The following is a 24,889-nucleotide window of genomic DNA, read 5'->3' on the forward strand; positions in this document are numbered from 1 at the left end:
TCAAAATACCAATTTTAAATGGCAGCCCGCGCTGTGAGTACGCGACTGGTGTTGACAACTTTCTACGATATCTTGTCGAGGTTGAAACTCAAAGCTACTTCCAGTGACGTGAGAGAAGCAGAACGACAAATTGACGTGCTATTGACTGCCACCGGCTCCGTACATAATTTGGAATACGAACCAGCAGAACTGAAGAAATGTATCAATTCCATGATAGTATTAGTAGACCAGGACCACAGTACTGTAGTGTTACTAGAGAAGATATTAAAACTGTTAGAAAATTTCGCCTCGGATGAATCGTTGAAGAATTACATGATATTTCAATGCCAGCTATTGGCAAAATTGTGTAATAACTTTAGAAGGTGGAAGAACAGGTCCCACACAGACACAACACTAATACAAGCACTAAACCTGCTCTGTAAACTAACTGGTGAAGTAGTGCTGAAATGTCCTGATGGAATCCTTGAGGAAATAGTCCAGTATACACTATCAGTTGTAAGGGCTGGATCGTGTGATGAGGTAACTGTGTTGTGTATGGAGTCACTAGCTAATATGTGTAGATACAGTGTGTCAGTGAGGGCTTATATCAAAGGCCAACCATCCATTAAAGCAGTTCAGAAAAGTTTGATCAGTTACTTGTCACAGGGACAACTTGCTATCATTGTTACATCAATACATGTCTTAGCTAGCCTCTGTCTGTATGATGACCTAGGTGAGTCTCTATTTAACAGTAAGAATGTTGATCAAACTTTTCAAGTGGCTTTCAATGTGTTGCTCAAAAGTCCCACATACCGGCCGAAGGCAAGAGCCGTAGATGTGTTGGTGGATATTGTACAATGTGAACGTATTCAGAAATGTCTATATCAGTACCACAGCCTATCACAATTTATTGAGATAATTGTGTCTTCGCTGCCATCAGTGGATGGTGATACATACTCGAAATTGATGGAACTGTTTGTGGCATTCATGCAGGTAAAAGGAATTCGTGGTTCACTGTGCAAGTTGTTTCTTAAACTGAACGATGCAACTGGTCTGCCAGCCCAGCCCAACCAACCATTCAATAGTACCATAGAATGGATGAACAGTAAAAATCAACAGTACTCTAAAACAATTATCACTGTATTAGATTTCCTTACTGAGTTATTCACTGAAGTGATTGATGCTGGGTTTAGCAATGCCTGTGCTCCCTTCGTTGAAACATTAGTGCAACATTTGGTAAAGCACAGGCTTCATCCTCCGAACTACAAGAGGAAAGACAGACACGTAAGGTTCTCCACTTTAAGAGCACTCAAGACTCTTCATATCTGCCTTGTACTGAGTAACAATACATCATACATTGGACTGTTAGGGAACAATCTGAAGGGTCAGTTTTTGTCAACATTAATTCAGGGACAACTAGTACACAACCCAATTGTTGTGGCTTGTGACACAGAGGAGCAGTGTGACTGGGCAATGACTGGTTTAGAGGTGTTCCTACAAGCTACTGTGTTAGCTATCAAGCTTAGAACACTGTCCAGTTACATTAATGAAGTTGTGCAGAACACTGTTACAGATAGCAGAATGATGAAGCTACTTGCACAAGCACTAAATGTCCAGGATAAGGGCTATATTCAAGCTGCATTGGTGGTCATTAAAGCAGGCTGTACTCATGCAGAATTTCAGTTACAATCTCTTGCAGACAGCATTGCAGCCATGAACCATGAGCAAGCACAAGTCCACCTTGTTCCCAAAGAGGACTCAGTGATAAGCCACACAAGCAGTACAAGTACTGGACAATCTCCTTCACAAATGTCTTCACAACCTAGTGCAGTACATCCTAGTGGAGTAGATGTTTCACTATCTCATAAACCAATTCCTGTGGACACTAGTGAAGTGGATGCACTGATTGATAGATTCAAGAGTGGAGTGGAACTACGAGATGCCAAGTCATCTGAAATAATGCAAGTTTATGAGTACAAGTTACAAGCCATGTACACAAAGGAGAGTCACTTACAAGACCTTTTGGAGGCTAAAGCTCTTGCTTTATCACAAGCAGATCGACTGATTGCTCAATATCGAGGAAGAAGGGCACAGGCAGATGCAGAGTGCTTAAAGTTGAGAAACATGTTACAAGAATCAGAAAAGAAATGCGAAGAACAGAAAGAGAGACTGGCGGAAGTCACTGCCAGCTCTGACAGCAATGTTGAAAAGTTGAAAGCACTTGATGGACAGAACAAGGTGTTGAAAAGAATCGTGGAAGAGAAGGAAAGACTTGATGTTGTGATGGAAGAACAGACAGCTGAGTTGGAACAATGTCGTGGATCACTGGCAGCACAGACAGAAGAAAACAAGAAACTACTTGACGTCAACCAAAAACTCAGAAAGCAAACATCAACCATCAAACTACAGCACGACCATGCCATCTCAGAACTGGAAAATCTGGAAAAGGAGAGGCAACAGCTAATACAGATTGTGGCAGACAAAGAGAAGCAAATTTTAGAACTACAATCAAACATCAACAAGTACAGCCAACAGTGTAACCAGCATGCACAGCGTAACACTAAACTAGAAGAAGAAATGGAAACACTAAATACCCAACTGTCCTCTGCCCAAGCTACCAACAGTATACTTACAGAAGAGGTAGCACGACTGGAACAATCATGTCAATCACTGGAGCAGCAGTTGTTACGCAGTAATCAGATAATACAACACCAGAAGAATGCCCTTGAACAGCATACAATGATGGTTACTAGGATTCATGAACTGACATCTAACCCATCTCGGACTAGTCTTGAAGATGCTGACACATAGCCAATATGGTATTGTCTACAATGTGCTCTAATGTGTATATTGTGTAATTTGTGAATGTGCATTGAAGATTTTGTATCATTTGGTTGTTATGCCATTCTTGAAGGTATACATAAAACAGAACCTGAATTTTGTGACTTGCATACTTGTTCTCCTTTTCAGCCACCTTACTATACAAGTATGTCCCAAAATTAACTAAGACATACTGTGCATGCGGTACGTACTTATCCAGGACCACCTAAAAGTCCATAACTCTTAAACTCTAATACAAAACAAAATTCCACTATTCTAATAGAACACTGAGGACATATACATGTTTAGGTCTATTAGGTGGTCCTAAAATGGTTTCATTGTAACTTATGTTGGATTTAGAATGCCATAGATAGTTTAATGAATCTTTACAAGTTCTCACTGTACAAGTGCAGTAGGACACACATTTATGTAATAAATTATTGACAAAACATGTAAAAATGAAGACATTTTATGCTTCAGTTGTGTCAAGAGAGTTGACGGAGTTGTGAGGTACATGTTAAGTGATGATAGGTGAGCTAGATGTTTTATGGCCGTTATGATTTTGCAGCCATCTTGAAGGAATATGCTGGTACCAAATGGTGAAGTTTATAGTAGTCCAGAAAAGTCTTGGCTACATTCCTGCCCAACCTCAAGTCTTGTATTCTGTTAAGGAATATTCTGAATGAGTTACTACTTACTCTAGTTAACTGTATTGTGAAATCCTAATGCAAAAATTTCTTACACATTTTTTTAAAGATCAAGATTCTCTAATAGAGCAGTCATTCTCAAAAATATTTTTGCACGAAAATAAAAACTATGGTAGCTACTCTCATATTCAAATTGTCACAATTAAATCCTCAAAATATCTACTAAAGAGACCAAAAACACGGAGAGATCTGAGGGAAGACCCGTGAACCAATGCAACTTATTCTGACAAATCTAGCCAACATTGGAGAATATATAGCTACTTATCATCCCGCAGCTGGACATTTCTCTGTACCTTTCAGATTTTTCGTACGTGGGGCAGCTGCAAGGCATTCTCCTACCAAGTGACTCTCCTACTGATGCATCCCAGATAGCTACTGTAGTTACATTTGTAACTTACTTGTGGTCTTGGCCTTGAGCTGCCATGATTCCTTTCGTGATGCCGTCTGAAATTCTTGAATGCGGTCTGAAATTCTTGAATGCGGTCTATGCATGATTAGCGTCAGTCCCTGCAAGCAAAAGGAACCGTCAAATTAAATTTGTCAAAGAGACAAGTTGTTCAATTCATCAAATATTTTACCATCAAAATTTCTGTTTTTACGGTACTAGCAAGCATGTTAAAAAGATCGATATACTCTAATAGAGTAGTCATATTATATTCAGGTAACTCCTCTATTAGAGTATCTTGATCTTTTTTATGCTAGCAAAAACAGTTATAATCCTTATTCTTGGGCCCTAAGGCTAACAGTAATTATGGCAGGTCTCAGGTACATAGTCCCCACAACAGATACAGTAAGGATACAGGCTTGCTCTGTGTAAGGTTCCTGTACTTGGTTGCTACCAGTGGCATAACTAAAGAATGACACCTCCAGAGTGTAGCAGTTGGTACAAGCATTTAAACAGTTGCCTAGAAACCTGAGTAGAGTGATATAACCATGTGACAATAGTAGATATGGTGTATACCTTCTCCCTGTTCCAGCCTTCACAGCATCTCGATTGAATGAAGTCTTTGACTACACACACACATAATTACCACAATAACATAACATCCATATACAAAAGAATATTATAAGAGAGACAATTGGGACCCATTTATTATTACTAGAGGTAGTAGAGCCTCAGGGGCTGGAATCATAACCTGATTCTTATTGAAATTACTAGCTATCCCACTTGGGAGCATGAAAAAAGTCTACACTTCTTGACACAAAACCCCTAGCCTGTGAGATCGAACATAAATCTTGCAACTATGCAATACAGTAGGTGTCTGTATAACATGGATGCCTTGGTGTATGTGTCCTATTTACTTCAATGTTAGCTCAGGGATTTGCATAACTAAGATACACTGGTGTCCTCATTTCTCATAATATAGTCCACATCCATTAAAAGGATACGGTATACAGCATACCATAGGTTGGGCTATCAAACTATGGTAAAAGTTTTAACTGCTCAGACAACTACAGTGTATTCATTACATGTGCACAAAACAATGTTCAAATACTCTAATAGAACACACATCTATTCTTGAAATGCTTTGTTGCTTTTAATTTTGGACAAACGAGGGTCTACTGTATCCACTCACCCAAGAGAAATCCTCAGCATTATTACAGAGAAGTTTGGGGAAGACAGAATGTCGCTCAAACCGATCCTCCTCAGCATAAATATTACCATACATGAATCCTGTGATCATGTGATGTATTTACATATCCTAATATGGTGGTGGCTTACCATTGGTTAGAGTGGTGTGAGCATGTATGTCAATATAGAAGTCCAAATCAATGTTCTAAGATAGATAAAGCTATATATAGTAGTACACACGCACAGTTGTTCCATTTTATACACAGCATGTTAGGATGGAATTTCAAAAAAAGACCAGTAATAACACTAAGATGTCACCGATACTGGGGGACTTTAATATTTTTTAAGTACAGCTACCCATATATGGAGCAATTGTTTTGATTGGACATCGTATTTCAGCTGAGAAAAGAAAAGTGGAACTAGATATGGTTATAAAACATTAACTCAACTCCTTATGTGTAAGTTCTTTTTCTGTAATATCTGTTAGCATAATATATATACTGAGGAGAGTATCCTACTCTTATATACCCCTGTAGAAGGGCGTATCGTGAAGTTATGATGTAACGACAAGATGTTGTGGTTTGTGACGTACCAGCAGCCGTAAAAGTGCAAGAATCGTTAGAACCATTTCACACTCGTGACGCCGTATTTGCAAATGGCCTAGCAAGAAACGCCTACAAAGAGGTCTTAACCCATGAAGAAACGATTGTAGTTCGGTGAGAAACGCTTAGAGCTGGAGTTAATTTGGTTGCTAGCGACGTTGTTAGGCACACGTTCAATCAATACCATGTTCAACTAATGACATCATTAATTATACAAAGAAAAACGGGCGAACTCAGAAGTGTTACGTCATAACTTCACGATACGCCCTTCTACAGGGGTATATGAGAGTAGGATACTCTCCTCATTATGAACTCTTGCTGTTAGTTATCCCCAGAGCTTTTGAGTGGTCCAGCTATCCATGAGCTGCAATGGTGGTCATAGTCATGCACACTATTTTTTACTGATCTAATTATGATCTTTAAATCAGAGATTGTCTGCTTTTTTCAACTGCATGTGCTAAGCACATGCTGCCAAGCTAGGGGGTCTGGGGGCATTCGCCTCCAGGAAAATAGATGCTGTGAAATGGCATCTAGAGGCTATTTTACATGCAAAGCCTCTTTCTCCATTCAAGGATATATTCTGGTAATTTTGTACTACAATACCAATGAGTAGCTAATTTTACTTTCGTGATACAGTAAAAACTTAGTTCTTTGATATATGGAAGCCATTGGGACTGTAATGTATAACATATACGTGATCACTTAGTCCAATGCAGTGCCATGCAGATTGCTCACTGGAACTTTTGAGTAATTTGAAGACAATTAACAGAGAATCAAGCAGTGTAATTAGAACATTGGCTATATTCTATTAGAGTATTGCGATGACTGTTCTATTAGAGTATATTCCAATGACTGCTCTATTAGAGTATTTTGATCCTAATTCAAGTAGCTGAAGGCATTGTGGGCTCCGGCTCTGCTAGTCGTTAGAATTCCAGCTCTCCTTTCTTGGCTGATGAATAATTTTTTAACATAGCCACGTGTACTCAAAATTCTCCCACTACAGGGGCACATTGAATCCTGTGAATCTATCTATCCTATTGAATCCTAGTCCATAGGATTCGATGCACTCTAGCCATTTTATGGTTTGTCACTTCAAATAGAGGTCTCATATTAACCGTATACATAACCCGATAGTCTCCACACAGCTGTGTAACACCACAGATAATATACGTAACCATAGATTGGAAACGCGCATTAATTTTTTCATCTGTCCTTGTTACAGTCACGTGATATTCACCGTTGCTAAAGAGGGAGTGGCTAGAGTAATGCGAATGTCTAGAATATAACTACTCTTGAAACAGTTACGTAGCCAGTATTACATAGTCGAGAGTAGATTGTGCACATGTATATATAGGTTTATAATATTTTAAGTGGTTTATTGCGAATGGCTACTTCTCTGCTTCCCAAAGTTATTTTCCTTGAAGCATTGGTAGGGCTACCTAGCAGGAAAGAACTACTGATAGAATCTCCTAGAGCCCGTTGCATAAAGAAATTTGCTGATGAACTTTTGGCTACATCACAAAAAGAAGACACTGAGATACAAGCAAAATTTGCAACTGAATTATGTACAGTATTGGAGTCAGCGATAGAATTTTCTGCACCATCAACCATGACTAAACTAAGAGAGCAGTTATGGATACATTATGCTGGACTAATAAACAATACACTACCACCATTGTGGAATCAATTTTCAGAAAGTATCAATTGTAGTGTACACACTGGTCAGCCATTATTAATGGAACTGATAAATGAGAGCATTGTAGATTATTTGATTAAGAAAGCATTCCCTGTGTTGGAAGTGCCAAGAGTCACACAGTCTGTCGAGCTGAGCAAAGATGAAGAGAATATCTTACGATATGCATGTGGTTATATTAAGGCAAAGGTTTTCAAAGATTAGTGGTGACAAAGCAGCTCTGTTTGTCAAGTGTCTAGACAGAATGAGGCATGACAACGATGAGGGTCCCACAACCTCATTTTTAGATTACACTAGAGAATGGGTGCACAAAATCAATAGAGGAGGGTTACTATGGTGTGTGATAATACCTTTGTTTCTTTAGAACTAACTACTAGGAATGAACTTCCTGATCACTTATTAAGAACAGCAGTGTCCAGTGTATCACAACCAGAAGAGGGAGTATCAGCTCTTGTGCAATCTATTTGCAGCAATGAAGATGTTCTTTTTCAGTGGACTTTGGTGGGTGTTGAAGATGAAGACATGAATCGAGAGTTGTTAGAACACATTGTAAAGTTATGGATAACTATGCGAGGCTTTTCATTGTCAAGGACATGGATGGAAGACTACAAAGGAGTTATAGCAACAACAACACAGAAAAAGAAAAGTCTGGAAGCAACTGAAACAGACTAAATAGTTATATTGTATTCAGTAGTAGTATATAAGCAATATTGATATGTTATATATAGTAAAATCATTTCCTCTTCCTCTTTGGAAATGGTGTCTCATCTACAATGAAATCAGTACTCTTTCCGGTTCTCTTGCAGTTTCCTCGTATTGGGTCAAGAGCTGCCGACCCTTGTACTCTCAGTGATATAGCAGAATCGTTAATTTGTTGTAGTGTGGGATTGTTATTGCGTCCACCTTTCATCCTTATCTGACCAAACAATGCCTCCACAGTATCCTGATTGAATACAGAAATTTTACTCCTGGCTGCTTCAAAAGAAAAGGTGCCATTTCCACAAAGTACTTCACTGTAAATTTTATAAACTGCATGTATGACCTGTAAACATTCAACTCTCCATTAACCTGTTATGTGTAATCCCTCATCGGTTTCTTGGCTTAAGATCATATGTTTCTTTTCATCTTTTGTGAAGCCTTGCCGCTTTGCAACACTTTCTTTCAATTCTTGAAGACATCCAAAGAAGTCACATTCCAGCCACTATAATATTATAACAGTCTATGATAACATATACACAATAGAGTGTATAGCCTTTTTTTGCATACCCACAAAGCTCTTGTGTAGCTGTGTCCAAAGGAATTAGACCAACAATTCCTCGCAGTTTTTGTAAGGTGAGGAACATCCACAAAAAAGTACAAATATCGATTTTCCATACTATAGGGTTTCTCACTTTGTGTGTGATAGTCATGGGTTCTGCAGTGTCAGGATTTAATTCACAGCTACAAGCTAACTTGTGCATCCTGAAAATTTTTCGATTTTGTGATGCTCCATCCCCAGTGACAGATATAACCTTAAACCCTGCACATTCCAGACAATGGGGAACAATAAATCTGCAGTAACTCCATCTGTGGGGTAGTATGCATACGGAAATCGAAGGTGGATAATGAGTCCTTACACCATGAATGTCAACATATTGCTTGCCACAGGCATTGGTTGGATGGAGTCATCAGAAAGTGAGCTTTCAAATTTCAAAAGATAGTTATTAACGGGTCCCAAATCAATAAAGCCTACAAATTTGCAGTCATGCTTGTTGTACACAATTCCTTTATCTTAACCTCATCAATAATGTCACATGTTATTGCCAGTCTTCTAACTCATCAATGTTAGTTTCTGATCTCGATTGTTTTGCTTGGAATCCTATTCCCCATTGACAAAATGTGTGTAGTCTTGCGGGTGCGATTAGTAGGAAGAAGCAATACATGGCTAAGAGCATCATATGATGATCCTGAGAGCATAAGCAAATGCAGACACCACCTAATAATTATGGAGTGCCAACATCACTGTGTGGGGTGTTTTGAAAGATTAAGAGACTTGCTGGTTCCAAAATAATTGATGGAAGCTATTCTGCTGGTATTTCTTGTCAATATCTTCAGAGTGGCTTTTCATAATCTCTGATATCCCTCCATGAATTCCATCATCTACAGTAACAGCTTACTTGTTATGTGATCCTTTATCTTTTTTCAAGTAAGCAATCTTCTGACAAGAATGTTTGAGCCTTCTGCTGTTTCCTGTTCTCTTTTGTGAAGTCATCTTTCATTGACATGATTCGTGCTGGTGCATTGAGATGGTGATTGGTTTTGTTGCTTGAACCAGTGATGGTAAGTTGCCCTTAAAGTGTCTCTGTATTTTGAACACTCCAAACACTTGATTCCATTAATGAGACAATAGCATTTACTTGATTTAACTGTTTCACAGAACACCTGTCCATTTAAGAGATATGTACCACTCTTGTCTAAATAAGCAGACAATTCTCCAGATACAGCATGAAAATTACCACCCCTACTGGCAGCCATTGTAACAAACTGCTCAGGATGCCCTGGACAGGTGTTTAGTAAGTCAATTTTCCATACCAGCTGATACAATGTTGTACAATTAACTACATCAGGTGACCCAGCTAATGCTTCACAGTCCCCACTGGAAACTACTTGTCCATAGATAGAAAGGGACCATGTCATGTCAGAGCAAACAGTAAGGGAATGTGAAATAACTAATGGTCATGTATATGAGGCTTATGAGCACTGCTTTTGGACCTTGTATACAATGTGATGCTCACTAGAATGAGATGCATTCCATGAAGGTAATTCAATGTTGTTGAGGTCTTCAAATGGCTCAGAGTCCTCTGAATTGTTAGAAGTCATAGGTGGAATATTCTTAGGTATAGCTTGGGTGGACATCCAACTGAATAATTATACTCTTGCGGCCTGACACTTTATTTCATGGTATTTGTCTAATTCTCCTTTTCCTACTCATAATTCCTGTTGAATTAGTTTGAAGACAATTAAACTATTTGCATACAGCTATTGCACTCGTACCTAATGCTATGTGTAGAACTCTGTAGTTCACTGTCATTGTATTAAAATTACAAAACTATACATAGCATATTCATTAATACTAGTTGTACCCACGCAAAATGCACTTTTACTAGGACCATTGTTAATTGTGTCAATACTGTATGCATTTGAAATTTATCATATCGACAAAGACATTATTCGGCATATAATTTGACATGCATGCATGATTCTACAATGGTGTGTTGCATTTTTGAGTGACAAACACAAATGTCACAATTGTGATGGTGTTGAACAGAGCAGTGTTAAGTGTATGTATTCCACAGATGATGAAGTTGCACAAACTAACATAATAAAATATCTGAGCGTGATCGTGCCTGGGAAACTGATTTGCGACTTACCATCATAGGCATGATCAGTTACCATCACCAATGGTAGGTGAATCACCACAAAGAGCTATTCTAATTAACATGCATTTTCACAAACAGTATAGATCAGAGGTCATATACGTCATCGGAATATTATCCATTTATTAGTTGTCAGGGTATGTTCTATTAGAGTAATGATACTCTGTACACGGGACTGCTGTATTGTTATACTGTTGTGCATGTTGTATTCATTACTTTGTTCTGTGGTGATGTGTATAATAGGATCAAGATCAAGCCACCACCGATGCAATTTGCAAGATTCTGCCATTGGCTTGTACCCACAGTTCAGCAGTGGAACTGGAATTGTAATTCTTAATTATGTCTACTATTTTCTCATTATTCTTTGTGCGTGGTGGACTGATGTGTTGTATATTTATTGCATTGCAAAGTGTGTATATTAATGTAATGTGTTGTATTCAACTTATAATTGGCTGTATAAGCAAGAAGATAAACATCAGTACTGATAGGGTGTTCAAGCAACACAATGCTATATATATTCAAGTAAGTGAAACATGTGTCTGGCTTTGAGCTGCTTTCAGTAAAAAGGATATCAGTATATATCAGCATAGTCCAAGAGTTTCCTTCATACATAGAATGGTTTTTCAATTAGAGCACATTATTATTATTATTATTAGACTTTACAGCATATACAAGGGCGAAGTGACGTAAGGAAGGAGATACCAAAATAAGGTGTATGCTGATGGTCTAGCAGCAACCTGTGCTGCCAGCCATAACATTAATAAAATTACTTAACTATAGTACTTACAAAACAGAAAACAAAAGCAACTTAATTATACTTACAGTATTTTGGTTGCTCGTGCGTTCTACTAGAGTAGATGTGCGTTCTATTAAGGTAGATAAAGTTGCATAACCTCTAGTCAGCTATGCATGCACAGCATGTCCTATTAAATACTTTCTATTATTTATCTCTCAGCAAAGTATAGAGACGTGTTAATAGGGCGTTCTCACAGTGGTGTGTAGGGGCTGGATCATATGATCCGCTTATAGAGTCTCTCCGCTCAGTGTCGTAAACGGAAAGTGCTCAGGCAAATACATGTAATCTGGACTGTTTTCATCTCCCTTACAGTGGTACAGACAGACTGGTAATCTTCTGTTTTTGGTCTGTCAATAATTTGTGGCCCGCTTGTCGTCTTCTTGTCATAGAACGGTGTAGGTGGTGAGTATCTATCCTTGTAGTGGACAGTGCAGCAGGATGCAGAGTGTGTATTGCCGGCAAGCCTTTTTTGCGTTGTCAAGCTGCCTGTTAGGAGTGATCATCGCTCATAGACTTGCCACACCCACTACGGAACTCTGCTTTTATAACTGGTGGGTGTGTTTGCCAGATAATCGCAACCACACCAGATCACATGGTCAAATTCACTGATGTGATTGGTTAAATCACGAAAGTGATTGATCCTATCTAAACTTTTAGATAGTTAAACCATGATGTCATATGATTTCTATTGGAAATGCGCGTATACCAGAATGCTGTATACATGTATCGTAAACTTATAATGGCCATTGACAGTGGTAAGTATTTTGCAACCAAGGTTAGCACATAATGATAGACACGAAAACCACCTTATGACACATTGGTTTGGACGGATAGTTGGTCTAGCGAGTTTGAAGCTAATCAGGGGAGAAACCTGGGAGGAGTTTGTGTTTGAAATTTTTATGGCCTCAATTTTTCCGTTTTCTCATTTGTTGTCCACAGGGGAGAGAAACATCTAGTGTAGGCTGAGAAGGGGAAGGCTGGTAACATGATAAGGGTCTCCAGAAAGTTTTGGACAAATTTGTGTCTTCCTCAGGTAATTACGGTGGTTTAAAGGGTATTCCCTTAGTTTAACAAATCGCCTCCAATTCTGGATCAAAAGATTTGTCTCAAATTTTAAATTTGAATGGTACCAATCCGATTAGAATCTGACCAAGAACAAATTGGGGCAGTGCCACAAAACAGTTAGAGAATTATTATATAGATGTACAAATTAAAACATTATTCAGTAATTTAATGTAGCCATTTGCATGACAAAATGAGTACACATGCTAGAATACCTAAATGAGAGTTATTTCTTAAAACCAGTTTCTTTTTAAAATTACAAAACTGTAAAAAGTGTTAGCTTACAAGTAATACTTACCGGATATGTCAGTAGTACTGCAGCGCTCCACACAACCGCATTCTCTAACAAGCGTGGGCAATACCCTTTCTGTGTACTACAATAATTAGTAATTAGTTGCCAATTAAGTGACTAAACCACAACTGTTTCTACCATTGCTTTGTTAGCAATGAATTCACACACCATAATGAGAATAGGGCATGGTGAGTGAATACATTTTAACACACGTTTCCAATCCACGTTTACGTATATTATCTATGGTAACACTCACTGGGTCCCTGTCATAGCCTATGACAAGTTCTTTAGTAGCACACAGTGTAGGGTGTACCCAGGGTGATGGATCATGCCAGTGTCGATTGAGGTCAAACCCCATCAGTGAGCACCTATAATTACACATGCCCACCAGTACATGTAAAACACACACACACACAAGGCCAACAGTATCGTGCATGTCTGTAGTAAGTGTGTGGCTCACAATTAAACATCTTAAAATGGAATCAAAAAGGACACCAAACTAACATGGGATCCTTGTACAAAGACATGGAGACCAGGACACAATAAAGATGACTATAAGCAATGTACACTCAATAACTACATTCTGTGATGTGATTATACACAACTACAAGTGTAAAAATTTATAATACGCTAAAATGTGCAACAATTTACATTAAGGTTTACATGTTTAACTCACCGGTAATTTCCCAAGTACACTCCATCAGGGTTCAGCATGGGAACTAATATGGCTAAGTAATGTGGTGAATGAGAGATGTGTTATTTGCCTACCAATCTTAAAGATGATATGGTCCCTTAGCACCTTAGCTCCAGGATCACTGCTCATTAAATAATCTGTTAGTCCTGCAATAAGATACAAGAGTACTGTTACAAAGATGTTGCACACGAAAATTTACTGCTGTATCTCAAATTGTAAGCCCATCGTTTACTCAATTAATTTCTTATAGTTAGGTGGCTTAGCAAAAAAATGTGGACACAACTGACAAAAGCACCAATTTTTTTCTGTGAGTTTCTTACCACATTAGATTAAAATTGTTGATAGGATCCACCTCAGGCATGCATGCTGGGAAGCCATCCAAGGCTCGGAAATATGCCTTTTTGCAATTTTGGCATTTTAAATAGTAATTTGAAACTTTAGAATAACCTAGAGTATTTCAAGTGACACTAAATTATAAAGGATGTCATTAAGTTATAAATTATGTCATTAAATTTAAATATTTATGAACACATGTCTATGTTTTGTGTTTTATTCACAATTACTCTATTAGAGCAGTCGGGCAGTCCTGTAACACAAAGATAAGTACATCTCCACTCAGTGTTTTACATTCCCTTGAACCACAATCACTTAAAGCATGCAATGATCCACCAGACCACCACCACAAGTATCCCTAGGCTGTGTTGTGCAGTGCATATGCACTCTCTTCAAGCATGTACGTATTTTGACAGATGGAATCTTTAGATTAGCTCACTCTGAAGTGTACAATTTCTGGCGTAGGGGCCCAGATCTAGGAGTGTTTACCCTCTCAGAAATTTAACCATGTACTTGCTTATAGGAGAAGCTAGTATAGTACATTTCATCAATTGTTTACTTATGATACAACAAGCGTACCATAACAAAAATAAAAACAGCAAGGAAAAGAACTAAGCTTTCTGAAAACTAATCAGTGCTGCATGATCAAAATTATATTTGCAGGACTGATTTATTGAATGTGGGAATTTGAAAGACTATTACTGCTAGAACAGTCATCTATAATATAAAGTTCTGCTACACAGTAATAAAATTACCATGACCACTGTGCTAGTTGAACTCTTCTTTGCATGTGATTTCAGCACAGCTATCTTACCCAATATTGTATGCATACAATTGTGCCAAACATGTCATAGTTGAAATTCTACACTTTTGATTAACTGATCGACGACATATTGCAATTCTGTGTTCTTTACATCCTAACCTAGCATGTCACAGCTAACTATGTGTAATCTTTGGTTGCTAAGTTTCACGGTAATGGTGACTGTAAACATGCAATATTAAAAGTTATTTTTCGCTGCTACAATTTGATCTTAAAATTGCAATACTTCATCAGATTGCATCATATGTCTGAAACATCTTTAAAACTATAGCATTTGATATATACATACCTGCATGTCCAGTCAAGCTCTGGTAGCAAGGCAATTATATTTACATGTACGTAGTTAGTCATTTATACTCTACCATTGCATAATGAAAGCTGTTTGGAAATTCATGAAAAAAATCCATGGTGACTGCATCCCTGGGTTATACTGTACTTAAACCACACTTTGCTCTCACAAACCCTGGTGAAATCCTATACATTATATCCACTACTACAAATATGCATTTTAGCATTAATTCAGCTTGAGACTTGAGTAAAGGAATTTTATCTTACATGGTATACAGCTGTACTGCTGGGTTATGGTATGAAGAACCTTATTGTTGTGGTCATGCATGTGATTTCAGCATAAACACAAAATCATGCTTGTAACACTAACACATATTTTCATACTAAATAACAAGAGCTGGTGTAGTATAAGCTGGTAAGTTATCAAGCTATAGCTACTTCACAAACAAGCACAAAATGAATTCTGTATAAGATGTGACATCTGCATGACTGCAGTATTTATTTATTTATTTATTAAGGCTTTACAGCACAAGTGCTGAAGGTCTGTAGGACACCTGGTCCTATAGCCTGCTTAAAGTTGTTACAGAAAGTGTGTTTGAAAAGGTGGAGAAGTATCCATGACTGGACCTGGGCAACCTCGAACCTGCAGCCATCCGATTAACGTTTGAACAGGCTGTAGGACCAGGTGTCCTACAGACCTTCAGCACTTGTGCTGTAAAGCCTTAATAAATAAATAAGTGCTGTAAAGCCTTAATAAATAAATAAAATAAAACATATTATGTAAGAGATATTCATTTATTATATACCACAAACTAATTACTGCAAATATTACAGTGTATATTCATGAGCAACTATAGAGAAATTTCTCTATACAGTTTGTGGATCATACAAGCTGTATATGCTGTAAACTATAGGTGACCGGATTTGCAAAAAGTACACACATTTTAAATACCAGCAAACAAAATGATGTAACACTTGACTCCTTATACTGAACTTGCTCTTAGTACCAGAATGCAGCCAGATACTGTAGTTACACCCATGGAAAATTTCAGGCTATTATATGCCATGATCAAAAAGTTATGAAGCTTCTAAATTCAAAAATAGGTCAAATTCTGTGTGTCACGGAAAAGGTACAGATCCAGTAACAGTCAGTATATATGAATGAAACAATTACTTGTCAGGATTGAATAAAGCTTGTGAGAGTAATATTACTGTTTATCAGCTCTTGGTTTAATCTTTAACCCTGCATAATGTTCTCTTACATGAAATAGAGCAAAACTAGCACTTATATGGCTTGCCGATTTTGAAAATTCTTCAGCTACATAAATATAAATGCTTTTATGGAAAGGCCCTTTTTAGAATGAGATGGATCGAATATCCTATCAAAAAATTAAAGTTAAGGTTGTACTACATATGTGGAGAAAGTTTGGTGCTTTTGTCACTTGTGTCCACATTAGTTTTAAATTTGGCTTTAAGCAACCTAACTGTTATATAGGACACCTTTGAAAGATTACTGATGCTCAAAACTTGGTCCCTTGAAACTTGCAGCATACACAGGGAACACTAAACTATTCTGTAAGCCCCAAATTTTGTCACTAAAAACACCTGGACAAAATTGCAAGCTTGGTGCAATTTCCATACCAGTAATTCATAATGTTCTAACATTGGCAGTGTTGGAGGACAAGTTGCTAATCAGAACAACTGATTATTGAAACTGCTACACTCATTATCAAGGTATCTCACTGATGGGGTGTCTCATTAGCACATTTGTCCCCTCACCTTGACACACTAGTGAAGCTGGAGACTCCCCAGGATGCACCCGTGCTGTTATGAACACCATATGACGCTTCTTCCCGGCTTCATCAGCCATGTTGCCTGACAAATGACAAAGTGCAGTGAAGTGTGTTTAATTACAATAGCTTGATGAGAGATATGTTCAGCTTTACTGACTCACTTGGAGAAGTTATGGTTAATAGGTCTAGCCTTCTCTGTTGCTGTAGGTATGAAGAAAAATATTAACACACATACTACACTACACTACACTACACTACACACAACACCCACCACACTATAGCAGAGAAGTTCTCGTTGAAAATGGCTTGTCTGTCTCTTCTCAAGAGCATTCAAATACACTTGAAGTCTTGCGTAAGTATATGGGTAACAATAGGCAAACTAGAATAATAGAAAACTATGATGAATGCTCCACAGTCAATACTAACATATGTACCTGATACACTTCCTCCCTATCAAAAGCAAAGGCAAATGACATCACATAGTTCTTTTTGTGGTCCGGACATCGATAGTAGAAGACATTTTTAGCAGGAGTTCGTTGCCATACTGGCCGTGAGGTAGACTTAACCATTGGACTCATTCCATCTCGGTATAGACTCTTTACCTTACTGAAGTTGACCAGATTGAATATCACCCTCTATGGAACATAACACACGTAAGTATCTTTCTTTAGTATGAAAGCTGGGATCACATGTGTCCTCATAGTTTTCAAGAGGTCATTTCTTTAGTATGGATGGGAGACCATGCAAAAATATCCTGGTTGCAATTTTGAGTATGCTAGTGACTCAGTGTACGTATGCTGGTGTGCGTGTGTGTGCACGCGCATGTATACATTTGTGTGTGATATTGTCTTTGGAAAATGCAAAATATATTCCAATTTGAAGAGCATTCATATACAAAACAGGAGAAGCATATGTAACACATGACCATTAAGGATTCTGCATCTAAATGTGTTAATTTAGGAGTATTAATTCAATGCCTATTTAATACTATACCACACAAATACCTGATCTGCCTTCATGTTCCGTACACTAAAGTTAAACCAGACCCGAAACCTGCAAGCAAAATAACATTAAAAGTTCACCAAGCACATGAAAATACTTACTTTGGGTTACATGTATCTGGTCTAATAAACAGGTCATATTCAAACTCACTGATGTAGTCAACTCTGCCTAGATTGCCTACATGGGTTTGCAAATAACATGGGTTTCCATGGCAACACCAAAATACAATGATGTATCAGTACCATTTTCAAAGCAAGCATCAAATGTTAGCTGCCCCTTGACTAAGGGATGCGCTGTTAACTCAGGTGGCAATGGCGTGTACCAGCTTACATTGCCCACAAATGGCTCCTTTAAGGTCGGATTAATAACCTGCGGGTTGTCCCTAAATTTTTCCACAATGTCACTCGTAGCATATGATACTGAAGTATCGCCATTTACAGTTTCATCGTCTGCGCATGAAGTTGCCATTTGCACATAGAAAGAGCCATTTACTTTAATAAACGCGCACCATACAGATAACGGATGCGCTTTAATTAGAACAAATTCTAGTACTTTCTGTAGAAACCGGGCTAAGTTTGTAATTGTTATTTTTGTACTGAAGTAAAAGGTCTGGATCGAAATGGAAATGGATGATATATACGATGCAGATGTATGATTGTGTATTGCAATAGCGTAGATATAATCAGCTTTTTGTAAATGATATATTTGTATTTAGTTTGTACTATCATTCACGTGTAGATGAACTCCCCTAACAGAAGAGACAGACGGAAGAAAAGAGGCTGGGATTCCAGTGAGTTAATTAGTACTTTTGTTTGATGGTGTGTATTATATAGAATTAGACACCCGATAATTATTTACATCTTTCTCGCTTCCCCGCTCTTTTTATTACTGTAAACAGGAGTGACGTCTGCTGATAGGCTGAAATACCAGTAAGAATGTACAACGCATTAACACGTACTTGCCTGGAGAAAGATTAATTAATGTTGCCGGTTTGAAGTGTGTCATGTTGTTTTATTGAGACATGGTGCCTTTATTCTTGGTGAATGCATGCATATGTGTCTGCATATTGCGTGTGTAGTGTGTTTTACACAATACCTTGTTAACCCGATGTGGTCTTCGTACATGCATCTGCTACTGAGTGAGATAAGTGGTTGATATGTGTAGTGTGTTGTGTAATGCTGTGATGGAGCTTTATTTCTGTAAATATAGGTCTCAAGTAGAATGCCACAATGTCTTCTATTTGAGCTGATAGTGGACTTGAATATAAGCCCACTGTCCTCTGTTTGACTGTGTGTATTGTTTGCTCTTTTTTAGGGAAAATGAATGTTTGTGAATATGGCGCTCCGGGTGCATTTGGAGACTTGTTTGTGTGTAAACGTATATGTTTTTATTGTGAATTGTTTATCTGTAGCACTACCCGTTGATAACCCCCCTCCTAATACTAATACTCTGCCTAAATTGACTGATGAACAGACTGTTCAGTTAAAGGCTGCCAAGAAGTACTGTCTGGAGGCTACAGTGAGACATGTAAGAATCATGGCTGTATGATGGGGTAGGGTATAGGACAGGGGTATTACACATTGGTTGAAAAGCATTATGTAAGATCTATAGGCATGCTAAAGTTTTTTATCAACCTGTTTTGTTTATGTTTTCCTTACAGAATCAGACACAGAGATCACAAGATCAGTCAGTGCAGGTGTGTGTGTGTGCGTGCGTGTGTGTGTGTGCACACATGAACAACACACATTTGATAGTTTTAGCACCTACTAGTTCATATTCTCCACTCTTGTAGATGATGTCAATGCAGGAAGTTGCTCAACAACAAAGAGCTTTGATCTTGATGAGCAGGTAAGCACATAGCTTTCTTATTGTTACATATAATGTTTTGGTTTTTCTCTGTAGGATTTATGTTGGCAGCATAAACTTTGAGCTAGGCGAAGACACAGTACGTAATGGCTTCCATCATTTTGGCACCATCAAGGCTATCAATATGTCTTGGGATGGGGCAGCTAACAAGCACAAGGTCTGTTCCAATTATCAGTGGGAAAATAATTAGTGATTCTCTTATTGATATAGGGTTATTGTTTTGTTGAGTATGAAACAGCTGAAGGTGCTCAACTTGCTCTTGAGCAAATGAATGGTGTTGTCATAGGAGGGAGAAACATCAAGGTGTGCATTAATTAAAGTTGTTTGTTTTAGGTGATTGTCTAAATTAATACTTAGGTTGGTCGTCCTAACAATGTACCCCAGGCAGCACCAATCATTGCTAGGATACAGGAGGAGGCTCTAAAATATCCTCGCATTTATGTGGCATCTATTCACAAAGACTTAACAGAGACTGACGTGAGAAGGTACAATTAATTCTCGTTGTTGTGTCAAATAATTTTCTCCATACTTAATTCAGCCTATTGTTTCAAGATGTATAATCAAAATGTAGTTGTTGTTGTTTTTTTTTAATAACAATCATAAGGAGAGTTTTCCTACTGCATAACTATAATGCTTAAAATCTATCATTTATACACTTCGTATTTCTTCTCTCTAGTGTATTTGAAGCATTTGGTAAGATTGTTTCAGTTGAACTAGCACCAGACACTAAGCCTGGCAAGCACCGTGGCTGGGGGTTCATCAACTATGAGTCACATCAGGCTTCTGCTGATGCTATAGCATCCATGAACCTGTTTGATCTTGGTGGACAGTTCCTGAGAGTGGGAAGGGTAAGAATTGTTTAGTACAATAGAGAACTAATTGTCTTTTTTGGTTTAACACGTGTTAATGCAGTAAAATAAAGTCATTCTGTAGTAAGATAATACTGGCCATTGCAGTAGTCCACTTGCTTAATTAGATCAAGAAATTTTATCTAAGTGTTACGAGTTTCACAGTATTTTTAAATGAATGAAAGTTATAGTGAATTGTTCAATTACAAATTATGATATATCCACAGGCATTGACCCCTCCACTTCCACTGTATCCACCGAATGCTGCTCCAATTGTACCTGGTCTGGCTCCCATCCTTCCTGACCCCAATGCAATTGCTGCAGCTAACAAGGCTGCTGCTAGAATACAAGAACAAGGTATGAGTTGTATTAGTGTTGTGTCTACAGGGAATAAATGACTTGACTAACTTGTGGATTTGATACATTATAGAATACTATGTGTTGATTGTTGTTACAGTTGAGGCAATGTCTGCTGCTCAGTCTTCTCCACCTCCTCCTCCTCCTGAACCTGAACCAAAACGTGAGTATTTGTATTTTCAAGTGGTACTATGTTACTACAACACCACACATGTTTTGGTAAGCTGCTGAAGATGGTCATGAGTGACAGCAAAAAAACATAAAATTCCTGTTGATGAGTTGCACCTGTGAACAGCCAATTCTCACATGCTCTTAAACCATCTCAGGCACTCCTGACACTGCATGGCTCTTCTTTGTTCACTCACAGGCTTCCATCTAAACAGTTGTGCCTCTTGTTACCTTCTACCACACAGAGTACATTATTTGCTGATGGTTGATCTGATTCTCCTCCTGATGTGCTACTGCTCCACCATGACACGATACCCTTTTCTATGTGCATTAATAGCCAACCGCTTTGGTGGCTGATCATCCCCATCTGGTCATTGGGAAAAGGGTATATGCATGTGTATAAGGGTGCATGGTGTGTGGTCAGGGTATGATGTGGGAGTGTTCTTGTCCACACCAAGGCCCTTAACATCACTCTGCTATTTCCTTGTACCACACCTAGGTCTGGGCACTAAATAAAGCATTCTTTGGTTGTTTACCACTCTAGTGTTTTCATTCTATTGCTGTCTACAAATTTCTCCTTGTCTTTCCACCTTACACACACAACACACACACACACACTTGACAATAACTTCCACTGTGTACAATTGTTCTATTCCTTTTTACCACAGCTACACCATCTGCCAGTTCAGCTGAGAAGTCCTCATCATCATCAGACAAGAAGTCATCATTGTCAGAGGTGAAGGCTAAATTGAAGGCAGCAAATGAAGAGAAGCCACCTGAGATGGTTAGCCTGCAACAGGAGGAAAGTGTCTCCATATCAGGCAGTAATGCTCGACTAATGGTCATGCAACGACTGACAAGGAAGAATGAGGTGAGCACTTGACAACTGTTGAATGTGTCGAAATGAATTTCATTAATAATTAATGAATTAATACATATATTCTGAACCACGCATAAAAGTTTCGTGATGACTAAATGTGTCCAAGTTGTTCTTGAAACTTAGTTCAGCGTTGTAGTCTCCTTAATGCTTCTCCTTAATGCTTCTCTCAGTATGTTTCACAGATTCAAGCTTAAAGGGACAGTACTCCAAGCCATGCAAGTGCTAATTTCACATCCCATCCCGTAATAGTATGTTCATGACGTGATAATTTGTTGCGTTTATTACATCATGCCCTTGTAGTGATCGTCTAATGGGATAATTGTAAACAAAGCAATGGTAATTGTATAAATTTGTACTGTTTTTACTCGTAAGGTATATCCCCTGCAGTTCACATCATTGTTTGGTAGTGAATAGAACTGCTCCAGATTGCAAACAGGATTGCAAACAGCTGCTTTAGCCAGGCTCTAGTAGCTGGTACAAGCTTGTAATGTTGTCATGATTGTTGCACATACAAGAACTTGTAAACAAGCCTGTTGAGCTAATTAACGATCTACAATGGGCTGGCACTGCTGTTCTGGTGGCTAGGATAAGGTTAGAAACAAACATTAAATACTACCACTAAGTGTAATATCAAATTTTCATCGATTAGTTGTGAACATTATCACTTTGTACAATTTTGACGACGGTTATCCTAGTTTATACAAGTGACTAACCTGGCGAACATGTTCCATTCTACACTGAACCATTGAGAATGGCTGTAGCCTTCACTCGCACACCTCACAATGTCTGTCAAGCAGTGGTTGTTAAGCATTTTACGAAAATACGTCATAACGCATCAACTTGAACTGCATGTCATATTTATATGATTTCAGTATTTGTATGGCTTGGTGTACTGCCCCTTTATAATAATTGGAAGTCTGATATGGTCTTCACTTTATTCTTCATGGCACTGCATGGAATTGTTATTATAAATTCACTGAGTGTTCGTTTGAGACCCGTTGTATATTTGAAACCCAGCGTTTATTTCTGTCATGATGCTCTATACTCCCAGCAACTAAACGGGACCAGACATTTATACAAGACCAGTGATAATTCGAGGCAGTACAGTATGTATTCATGTTGCTTTATTTGTTGAATTGACAGATTAAATTTTAGACTTGTACTTGTAAATTTACTGTATTTTTGTTTTGATTTCACAGTCTTCAGTAGTGGTACTTCGTAACATGATTTCTGTTGATGAAGTGGATGAAGAACTCGAAGACGAAGTGACGTCAGAGTGTAGCAAGTTTGGTGTTGTGGAGAGAGTTGTCATCTACCAAGAGAGACAAGGAATTGATGAGGATGCTGAAGTCATTGTTAAAATCTTTGTGGTCTTTCAAACACATGCTGGTATGTTGGAAGACACATTGAGCATCACTCTTAGCATCCAATTAATTATAGTGACCACCCATGGTGTACTTCATGAACACATGACCATTTCTTGTAGCTATGTATAATAGGCCCCAGGCATAGCTAAAAAATGTACTGCATGAGGTGACTGTGTTAATTGCAGAGAAGTTTGTCACACGTCATTGTTCATACTTTCTTGATACCAAAGAAATGTTGAACTAATTTAACAATGACACTTCTTAAATGACAGATGCCAGGGCATCTTACAACTCTTTCTCAGGTTGCTTTCCTATGACATGTGACCAACTTCTTCTGGTGACATGTCAAGTAGGTCCCTTAAGGTTTTTCTGTGTACTTCATGGCCTCATTAATAAGACCACGTCCTTGTAGTGGCCATGTCAACTATTGTCAAGATTAACTCTTGTTCCAAATAATAACAAAGGCACACAGCACAGCAGTTGAGCCCATACCTCTTTGGTTTCATTGACCACCAATGAAGCCAGCTTCAACTACTATTCCCATATATTAGTCAAGTTTGCACTAATCAAATATATAATATATTGTTTTGCTCACACAGAGGCTGAGGAAGCAGTGAAGGCTCTTAATGGTCGCTGGTTTGGTGGACGAGTCATCAAATGTGAAGTCTACGATGATGATAAATTTCAGAACAATAACCTCTCACATTAACACACACTCACACTATATTAGTATTTATTACTTCTTCTATCTAATGCATATGTCCTCAGAATGGATGGTAGCAGAATTTTGGAGGCGAGGCAGAGAGCAGCATTTACTGTGTCCATTTTTGGAGATTGTAAATTACTAATTCACAACATTTTACGTTCCACTACTTACATTGGGAGTACCTTGCACTGACCACACCAACACTATACATTGTAGCCCAAACTTTTCGTAAGTAAAATTTAACAAAGGCTTTTATTTTAAAAGTTCTCGAATTCCTTTAAAGCAAATCCAATTTGCATAGTTGGCCCAAAGGTCAGAAAGGTGGTTACAAAGTGTCACATTGGCCAATGCATTTTTTATTACTCCCATAATGTGTATATCTAATTTTAGTGGTGATCATAAAATAGAAATACTGTCTTAATGATTACACACAATTGACCTGTATAGTATATTTATGTAATAAGTGATATAATTTATTTACAAATGCATACAAAAATGCAGTGAACTACTCATTCAAAAACTTGTCTTCTATGTGTTGGGATGATATCACTTTACCACTTGCATTGTGATAGTCCCCAGAACAGATGGATACAATACACCTATTGGTTGGATGTATGGACATGTACACTGTCGCTGCTGAATTCACGAACTGAGAATTAGGACCAAGTAATATAATACAGTGAGCATTTGTGGCTATCACTTTTTCCAGCTGTGCCATAAACCCTGTGTCTCTTATTCCACCCGAGGCTTGTATCAACATTTCTTCCCTTTGTGACATATTTAATTCACCTTTATAAACATCTAACAATATCTGATCTCGTAAAGAA

At 38.1% G+C, this 24,889-nt stretch overlaps 3 protein-coding genes across 7 annotated transcripts; 2 read left to right on the forward strand and 1 right to left on the reverse strand.

The window, feature by feature from the left end:
• Nucleotides 1-2,916, forward strand: LOC136255415 (protein CIP2A homolog L-like). The gene has a single exon (XM_066048170.1). The coding sequence runs from the start codon at nt 19-21 to the stop codon at nt 2,788-2,790; it is 2,772 nt and encodes a 923-aa protein (XP_065904242.1). The 5' UTR covers nt 1-18; the 3' UTR covers nt 2,791-2,916.
• A 238-nt stretch (nt 2,917-3,154) lies between these two features.
• Nucleotides 3,155-18,393, reverse strand: LOC136255473 (cytosolic carboxypeptidase 6-like). Its single transcript, XM_066048256.1, has 15 exons — nt 18,113-18,393; nt 17,972-18,047; nt 17,873-17,921; nt 17,303-17,503; nt 17,140-17,247; nt 17,030-17,069; nt 16,855-16,950; nt 13,709-13,780; nt 13,617-13,659; nt 13,197-13,308; nt 5,230-5,284; nt 5,084-5,181; nt 4,468-4,517; nt 4,307-4,419; nt 3,155-3,454 (listed from the first exon to the last, which is right to left on the reverse strand). Exons 1-15 carry the CDS (start codon nt 18,336-18,338, stop codon nt 3,354-3,356), a joined length of 1,440 nt encoding a protein of 479 aa, XP_065904328.1. The 5' UTR covers nt 18,339-18,393; the 3' UTR covers nt 3,155-3,353.
• LOC136255472 (poly(U)-binding-splicing factor PUF60-like) lies at nt 18,361-24,126 on the forward strand. Of its 5 annotated transcripts, XR_010700907.1 has the most exons (15): nt 18,413-18,519; nt 18,609-18,660; nt 18,769-19,397; nt 19,531-19,566; nt 19,663-19,718; nt 19,773-19,893; nt 19,947-20,039; nt 20,094-20,221; nt 20,413-20,584; nt 20,812-20,941; nt 21,042-21,104; nt 21,778-21,980; nt 22,160-22,237; nt 22,290-22,325; nt 22,377-22,556. XR_010700907.1 is itself a non-coding variant. In XM_066048254.1 (14 exons), the coding sequence occupies exons 1-14, from the start codon at nt 18,490-18,492 to the stop codon at nt 24,063-24,065; spliced, it is 1,500 nt and encodes a 499-aa protein (XP_065904326.1). In that variant the 5' UTR covers nt 18,361-18,489; the 3' UTR covers nt 24,066-24,126. The 5 variants fall into 5 exon arrangements, 4 of the variants coding, with proteins under 4 accessions (XP_065904326.1, XP_065904324.1, XP_065904323.1 ...); XM_066048254.1 differs by lacking the exons at nt 22,160-22,237; nt 22,290-22,325; nt 22,377-22,556 and adding exons at nt 23,189-23,378; nt 23,956-24,126 and having other exon boundaries at nt 18,361-18,519; nt 19,282-19,397; XM_066048251.1 differs by lacking the exons at nt 22,160-22,237; nt 22,290-22,325; nt 22,377-22,556 and adding exons at nt 23,189-23,378; nt 23,956-24,126 and having other exon boundaries at nt 18,414-18,519.
• Nucleotides 24,127-24,889: the final 763 nt, after the last annotated feature.

Source organism: Dysidea avara, chromosome 5 (assembly GCF_963678975.1).
Source record: "Dysidea avara chromosome 5, odDysAvar1.4, whole genome shotgun sequence".
In the NCBI taxonomy this organism is placed as follows: Eukaryota; Metazoa; Porifera; class Demospongiae; order Dictyoceratida; family Dysideidae; genus Dysidea; species Dysidea avara.